The sequence below is a fragment of the Podarcis liolepis genome (genome assembly GCF_965112155.1).
Source record: "Podarcis liolepis genome assembly, chromosome: 8".
In the NCBI taxonomy this organism is placed as follows: domain Eukaryota; kingdom Metazoa; phylum Chordata; class Lepidosauria; order Squamata; family Lacertidae; genus Podarcis; species Podarcis liolepis.
In genome coordinates this window covers 79239493-79248350 of record NC_139560.1, presented here as the reverse complement: position 1 = coordinate 79248350, position 8858 = coordinate 79239493, and the positions used below count along the sequence as shown (strand labels likewise).

The 8858-nt window shown below is 40.7% G+C and overlaps 1 protein-coding gene across 4 annotated transcripts in view; it reads right to left on the bottom strand.

Moving 5' to 3' along the window:
- Positions 1–5489: 5489 nt before the first annotated feature.
- Positions 5490–8858, bottom strand: part of ANKRD33B (ankyrin repeat domain 33B) — a 35930-nt gene continuing 32561 nt past the window's right edge. For 2 of the 4 annotated variants that reach the window (XM_083519422.1, XM_083519424.1), the window contains one exon: positions 5490–8412. In XM_083519422.1, coding sequence (XP_083375548.1) covers positions 7559–8412 — 854 coding nt within the window. In that variant the 3' untranslated portion in view covers positions 5490–7558. The remainder of the gene's footprint in view (positions 8413–8858) is intronic. The other 2 variants (XM_083519423.1, XM_083519425.1) reach the window with 1 other exon arrangement.

The following is an 8858-nucleotide window of genomic DNA, read 5'->3' as shown; positions in this document are numbered from 1 at the left end:
CATCTTGGGGAATCCGTTCAGTTTTAGCAAAATTTAAGAGAGCAGTATGTAGCATAAAACCTTGCATCCTATTGCGTAAGGAAGCCGACTGCTTTTGAATTTAAGATCTGGCATCTTATTTATCTGGCAGGTGCAACATTAGATTAGCTTTCAATGGAGCCATATTTATTGAATACCTTGTGGCAGCCTTGTCCATTTAAAAATTCAGCACGATGAATAACTGCATTTTAAATCACTGTTGCTTTTTCGGGGGGGGGGGGAATTAACCAGAGCTGCCTCACCATGAGCTCATGATACTATGATCAACTGGCATGATGACATCCACAAGTGATGGTTTATCAAGCAGAGAGGACATTAGCCTGCAACTGATGTGACAAATGTGACACCTGGAAGAATCTGGAACAAAAACAACATCCTTAAATAAACTCTTCAGTTGAGCTCATTAGGGGAACATTTATTAAAAGCACAGCATCTCCTTTTGCTATTCTGTATATGTTGGAAATGTACGGAGCTATGGTACTAGGTGAATTGCTAGTGTGTTACTAAAACTCTTGGATTTTTTGGACACCCGATGCAGCAGATAAACACACACACATAAGCTACAACACAGAGTGGGCTGCTTTTGTATGTCGCTCCTGTGCATAATGGAGCTTTAATCAACCTAGTGACCTTCAGATGCTTTTGACTACCATTCCCATCAACTCCGGCTAGATTGGGAAAGGCTGGCATAATGGATGAATAGCTGAAACAAGACACCAGCACTGTGCAGCTGCTACTAGTATCTTCCAACGCTTAATGTCTTTTTCTGAGCTAGTTAATTCTTATTAATCTCCAAGGTAAACTCCCCCGCCCCTCCAAAAAAAGGAAATATGTACAGGACATACAGAACACACTGAAGATGCTATCTATGACACAAGAAGTGGCTTCCAGTTTTATAAAACTAGACTGAAAAAATGTTTCCGTCACTCTATGCTAGGGGAAACTCCTGTTATGTTTAATTTCTGTGTCTTGTGCTGCTGTTAGAAGACGCAGGAAAAGTTCAACAAAAAGGAACAACTTTTTGCACAGTGCACCAATTTAAAAGGAACAGAAAATTTATAATGGGAAGTTCTGAGCAGGAGTCCAGGTGCTGGCAGTGGCTCCAGATTTTGCCAAAGTAATTATCTGCTTGCAAGATTGCATTACAGCTGTTTGACTGGTGGCAACTTAATTAGGTTAGTTGTACTAGGAAAGGAAACTGAATAGGACAGGTGCCTTGGCCTTCATCTCACCATCAAAGGCTGCATCTGTGACTGAATCACACAGGGTAAATCCTGTTTCCTGCCATTGGGTGAGATACATATAATCTATCCAATGTTAGTTCTACTCCAAGCAAATCCATTAAATTGAATGGGCATGACTAACTTAGGTCCATTAATTTCAATGGATTTAGGACTTGCCGTATTTTTCGTCCCATAGGACGCACCTAGTTTGGGGAAAATAAAGGAAAAACCAGGCCGGGGAACAGTGGGATGGCGGCGCTGCGCCTCCCCGCTGTCCCCCGAGCTTGTGGGGCTGGCCGATGTCTGTGTGCATCCTATGGGGAGAATACAGGCTTTCGCTGAAGCTTGGAGAGCGCACCGACCCCTCTCGCTCTCCAGGCTTCAGGAAGCTATCAGCAAGCCTGGGAAGCCCACGGGAGTTCCCGCAGGGCTCCCCACACAGCGGGTGTCTGCCCGGCGCGTGGGGCGCTCTGCTTCAGGGCGCCCTGTGCGCCGGGCGGCAGGCTACTATCCACAGCCTAGTGAGCCCTGCGGGAACTCCCGCGGGCTCCCCAGGCTTGCTGATAGCTTCCTGAAGCCTGGAGAGCGAGAGGGGTCGGTGCGCACCGACCCCTCTCGCTCTCCAAGCTTCAGCGAAAGCCTGTATTCACCCCATAGGACGCACACAGATTTCCCCTTCATTTTTGGAGGGGGAAAAGTGCGTCCTATAGGGCGAAAAATACGGTAGTTGGCTACAACCTTAATTTCTAACTTTTCAACTAAACTATGAACCTGATGGCAGATTACAACAATGAAAGACTAATAAGAATAGCATTAAAACAAATTATGAAAATTAGAGAAATGGCAAACGGAAAAGCAATTTAAAATTCAGTTTGAGCATAAATTACAATTTATCTTTGGGGGGGGGGAGAGAAGAAAGCATTGTTTAGCCACCCTAAAAGAGAACTGGCCTTGCAAGGCTTTGCTGGGAAGACAGTTCTATAGTGAGGGCACCACTAGTGTAAAAGGTCTGCTCCTTGTTCCTTTAGTTTGATGCTAGAGGAAGATGAGTAAACAGGTAAAAGCTTCTGGATTTAAAGACATACAGTTTGAGCATATTTGTCATTAACTCAGAGGCACCAAAATGCACATAGGCAATTTGTTAAGAGTGTTATATAAGGTTCTGTTGGTTATGAGGGAAATACCTGATTCTCCATTTTGTTGGCATTTAGCAAAGCAGGGAACAGCTAGAGTTAGTTTGGCCTGAGTCGTCGTATCTCTCTCCTCCATAAGGTAAGTTTTCTTTGCTTTTCAAGGGTCACATCCAATGGTGGCTTTGCTTTAGTGGAAAGCACTTCTAGTTGTGCATGTTGGGACACCCAATTTTCACCCATCTCCCCAACACACGCCAAGTGCAAGCAGCAGTCCTTTCTGCTAAGGTCACATCAGTTGAAATTCAGAAGAGACATGTGAGTGGGGGGAAATTTCCAGTAGTTGGCGATGCAACCTCCCTGTATTGCTCCTTGCCATTCACTATGATTTGTAAAACAAGAATCAATAAACTGTTATTGTTATAATTTGGCTATTATTGGGGATATATTGGAAAACTGTTTTTTTAAATTATATATTAAAAAAACAGAGTGAGCAAAAAATTGCATGATAAATTCTCCCAAAAAAGAAAGTGACAAAACTATTTTCAAACATTTGTTGGTTGGGGGGGAGTGTAATGATGGGGGGGAGGAATTTATCTTAATTTTATTTTTAGTGCAGAATACATATGGGGTATATCTTCACTCAGTGGTTGCTAATAGGTGTAGAAAAGAATTAAGAAAGCTAAAATGTTCTGGCTACAATTACGCAAAAAAAATCAAGCTCATGGGGTGCAATTAATTGTTGGTTCTGTTTTAAATCTGTGTTCAGTTTATTGCTCAGATAGTTGGATGCTGTTTTGAAGCTGTAAATTAAATAGACATTTGGAGGATGAACAGAAGCATTGGGGACAACAGAATATTATTTATTTATTTTGGTAAAATGTAAAATTAGACTCCGGTTTGGGTTTGAGGAAACTTGAGTGGCCTCTGTTATGTACTGTCTTCTGGGTGATATAACAATATCACTGTACAGTGGTGCCTTGCAAGACGAAAATAATCCGTTCTGTGATTCTCTTCGTCTAGCGGTTTGTTCGTCTTGCGAAGCAAGCCCATTGATGGATTAGCGCTATTAGCGGCTTTTAGCGGCTTATCTGCTGATCGGATCAGCTGATAAGCGGCTTAGCGGCTTAGAAAAAGGGGGGGAGGGAAAAAAACCAGCAGGAACACGCAAGACATTGTCGTCTTGCGAAGCAAGCCCATAGGAAATTCGTTTTGCAAAGCACCTCCAAAACGGAAAACTCTTTCATCTAGCGAGTTTTCCGTCTTGCGAGGCATTCGTCTTGCAGGGCACCACTGTACTCGAAAATAAGACACCACTACAACTATTAACTAGTTAAAGCCACTGCAACAAAAAACAAACTGAACGGTTTCTATTGGCTTCCATTTTAGGAATGTCTAGAGGAAAAATGTGTAGCCCAGTATTACAAAGGGTTTGAAACAGTGGAGTAGATCCAGGAATAGAGTATATGTCTATATACCTAGACATAATACAAAACGATTGCATAATGTCTTGTGCAAAGATCACTACCAACTTTCAAAGTAAAAAGGTCAAAATCCTTCAACAGTGGCCAAACATACAGTTGTGCGATACAGTATTTTTTGCTTGCTTGCTTGCTAGCTTCTAGGGTTCTTTTCTCATAAAGGGAGTTCAAATATTGACTTTAGGTGTAGTAGCATAGCACTGCTAATAAATCAGTGAAGACTGAAACTCAGGAAGCAATAACAGAAAAGCAAAGTTTGACTTCACTGTAAAAACACACACATACATCAATGCTAGCTGAGCTCCATGTATCTCTTGGGCACAATACAGCTAAAGTTCTATTAAGCTGATAGGAAAACACTGGACAGGGGGGAAACTAGTTCCTTGTGTTTGCTACCCCAAGATGCAGTGATGGCAACCAATGTGGATGGACAAATTCATGGAGGGTCTGACATTCAGTAGCTGCCAGCCATGATGGCTATGTCCTACCTGCACTGTCAGAGGTAACATATGCCTGTGAATACCAGTTACTAGGAATCACAGGTGGGGGTGCTGTTGTACTCAATTCCTGCTTAAGGGCTTCCCATAGGTATCAGGTTGGCCATTGTAAAAATAAGATGCTGGAGACTAGATGAGCCTCTGACATCATCTGACAGAGCTCTTCAGTTCATTTGCTTTTGGGTACTATGGCTTTCAACTGGAGAGCAAGCACATAAAGATCCCTTTGGTATCAATAGAATGCCTAAGTTTTATAAGCTCTGCCTGAAGTTTCAGTAAGAATTGGATTTATTGTGTTGTGCAAAAATACAGGTAATGCATTCTAGAAAATGGTCTCTCTCTCTTCATGCATCTTAACAGTTTGGAAAAGAACGATTGGCTTACCTGAAGTGTAGATTTAGGAGTGGGATGCTGGGGACAGTGGACTGGGTGAGTCCTCTCACATGACCGCAGGCAGGAGCAAAGACTTGTGGAAGGCAGGCACTTGCTCAGTTTTTTTGGACTTGCCAAACAGCATATTATTATTATTATTAATAATAATAATAATAATAATAATAATAATAATAATAATAATAATACATCATTTACATCTGGGCAGCTCCCAACCAAATCTTAAAAACACAAAACAGCATTAAACATTAAAAACTTCCCTAAACCATACACCGAAGCACCTGAAAATGGAATATTAGCCTGCCTCCCTCCCAGCTCATCAACCAATTAAAAAGCAGAAGAGACAGAACCCCCTCTAAAAAATAGAAATCAGACCATCTTAGGGAAGGCCAGTGGATTGGGACATACCGCAGCACTTCCCAACAGCTGGGTGAGTCCACACTGCTGGCGCACTGATTACAAGACCTGAAAGTAATACCGTGCGGCTAAAAGCCGTTTCAGCTGAAAACATTTGATCTAACTAATAATGTCTTGTGAAAGTGGAGAGAGACAACCAAGTGGCTGCCCTACAAATCTCCACTAATGGAGCATTGGCCATAAAGGCGGCCGAAGTTGAAGCTGACCTAGTCGAATGTGCAAAGGTAGGAGCTGGGCAGGGCAATTTCATGGTGTTAGAAGCTGATCATAAGATCATGCTGGTCCCAAACCAAACTGAGGTAAGGCATGCCATAATTTAAACAGAATTTATTGTTTAACATAATTGAAAATATAACATATAGACATACAAATGGGTTACACCCTTGGAACATTACTGTTTAAATTCATCCCTGAGCGTGATAGTGCATTTCAGCTGAACCTGTCCTTTAGATGATAATCAAAAGTGCAATTCATGTACTTGCTTGTAAGAATTGATTTTTTTAAAGAAACTGACTGATTTGATATGTAAATATAATGTGTTGGCTGTGCAGAAAAAAGATATCATCTCTGTTGGAGCATAAGAGTAAGATGCATATAGGCAGTTTTGCCATGGGCATCTGAAAGCTTGCCCTCTAATTACAAAAAAGGGGAGAGCATCATTTGAAAATATTACCGACATCTTTTTAGGATGCCATAAATTTTAGTAATAGCAGAAATTAATACATATCAGCAATTTAGTTTTGCAGAGAACTGATTAAAAAATGAACAAAAATGTATATGCATTCATTTAGTTGATGGTCTTCCATACTAGAAGCATGCATGTGTAGCTAAAGCTCCTGTCCCATATAGACCAGGAAGTAGTGTCTCTCAGTTTGGTATTCTGTTTCTCATTTTTCAAACCTTAGATTCAGTTCTCCACATTTCTGCAACAGTCTGCATAAAAAAAAAGTCATGCAAATCCTTTCGCATTTTAGTGTTTTTATGCACACTTTTGCCTAAATTATATACCGGTACATGCATTTTTGTAAGCACTTCTTGGAAAACTGCATTGCAGATTCAGATACATGTGAATTTCAAAGGATTGCTGTATTCCAGTTCTTGCTTTGATAAATTTGGCTTTAAATGAGAACTGAATCAAATCTATACCCTGCCAGCAAGTAAATTCATTGAACTCAGTGGGGTTTATTTCTGAGAATGGCTATGTTTGCACTTTAAGCTCAGTGGTGGTGTTCAACAGAATTTTTGCATGTACTAAAAATGCCTTGAGCTTCTTAGAAGAAGCACCATTCCCCCTATTTCTGATGTTCAGGAAATGAGTGCAGCTTCTTATAAAGCAAAAATGGCACTGCCCACACGCAAGCTGGGAATGTATCAGCAGGTATAGGGGTCTGCAGAAGAAGAAAACATATTTAGGAAGAAGTCGGGAGGGATTCAAATGATGCTCAAATGTTCAGTGGCCACAGCATGCTGACTGGCTGTTGAGAGTTAAAAAAATAAATAAAAATGGTGTGGCTAAGGAACGTGACAGCTGGATCCTGAACAGGGAGCACATCACGTTGCAAATTTTGCTGCAGATCTGTTTCAGAATACAGAAGTGGGAGAGCCTAAAGTTGAGCATAATCCTGAAAAATAACTGGGGAGGATCCTCAGAAATGTTGCATTTTGTGAAATTAACCCAATTCGTAGTAGTTTTTACACTTTTTATAAATAAACAGTGAAATCTCATTCAATACAAAATATATCATTTCTGACCATTTTGTTTCCATTAACATATCTTTCAAAAGAAATGCTTTACAAACATTTTATTCATAAAGTTGGTTTTCTACAAAATGCCCTGAGATTTTTGCATCCTTTCAATGTTTGGTTTTTTGTTTTTTGAAATTTCATTACAATGTCCATATTTTCTTAAAAGCAAGCATCAAGCTAAAGCCCTTTACTTTAGTGTGGGGGATGGGGAGATCATAATACACTTGTACAAAATCCGTAGACTTGTCTTTTCACTTATCCCCAAGCCAGTGCTTATGAAATCTACTTTTAATATTAGTTTCCCTTGCAAACATACTCTGTAGCTTAATACTCTTTTATGTATAGAAAAATGTCTGATATCCAGACTAACTCTCCCTTCTTGGAGCTTTATCCCATTACCCCTTTTGTGGGACATCTGTTTTCCACCCCAAGAAAACTACCTTTTCCATATTTTAAACCTGTTCACAGATTCTCTAAATCTTTCCTTACATTTCTTGATGTATATACACTTTACCGTATCAGTTGCTCTCTAGACGATTTCTTCTCCTTTAAATTGTGTCATTCAGCTGGCCCCAATACAGCAACTTGACTTTTCTATTGATCTCAGTAGTGCTATCATGAGTCTCAGCCTCAGTTCAAGTCTTGCTTTTCACGGGAGACCCTTGCTTCTGTTTCTGAGCTGCTTCTGCTTTTTTCTTTTCTTCTTCCTCTGCTTTCTTCCTTTCTTCCTTCAGCTCTTTATACCTCCACTTAGGAATCTGCAGGTAAGCCCCATCACCGGCACTGCTTTTTCGTCTGACTTTCTCTGGCTGGAAAGTAGGTGGAGGTGCCTTGTTGATTCGGACTTTGGGGATGACAAATCCTGGGCGCACACTGCTCCTTCTCAACAAGTGTAGTGGCAGCAAGCTTGATTTCCTTGGAACCACAATGCTAACCTGAGGTACATTTAGACTGAAAGGCTGGAGGCTGGCTCGCCTTTCCTTCTTTTTGGAGACTAACATAACTCTGGAGTTCTGAAACAGCTTCTCATAGCTGTTAAAATGGTCTTTGCTATCCATAGATTTGATTTCCTTGGCTCTTTGTTTCCTAAAGATCTCTTGTACAGCAGGCCTGCGTTTCCCTACGCCAGGCGGACTTCCAGGGCACACGGTCCTACAAGCTATTGCAACAAAAGAGCTCCTTAGACTTGTTGTCACCCGAACCATATGATCAAGGACACCATCATCTTCAGGGCCTTTGAAACCTCTGGAAGCTATTATTGATCTGACGCTTTCCGAGATCTTTTGCAAACAGGTCTTTGGCTCTGCAGCCTTGGCAAGAAGTTCTTTCAACTTTGGCCATTCTAGCTCATAGTGGTCACAAAATTGCTCAGCACATGGCTTGTCCATAAGTCTTTGCATAAGATAGGCAGATTCTATTCTTCCTGTGAAACATGCCCATTCCTGAGATGTGAATCCACGGCCTGGGTCTGTGGCATAAATGTTTGCCCCTCAAAGGAGAGAGAGAGAGAGAGAGAGAGAGAGAGAGAGAGAGAGAGAGAGTTTATTTATTTATTTATTTATTTATTAAAGTGCAGCTCACCACATTATATAGGTAAAGCTAAGCATATCCTGAATTTTGTAAGATATTGCGTTAGGAAACTCTGAAACCTTAGCTGCTTGACAACTCTTATTTTGACTGTCAGTTAATATTTTGATAAAACAACCCAATTTTACTTTGGTTTTTTTAGCTACATAAATTATTTAGATATTTGCTGCTCAGTACAGAACTGTAGTGAGAGCCAGCAGATATTGTTATGACCCCATAGCTACACCATCAGAAATTAGAGTGATGTTTAACATGTGTCATCATCACAACACAAGTAATAAGTGCTGCCTGACCTTGCATTTCATTGTCTCATTGAGTTGGAGTTTTAAAAAAACACTGTATCAATCT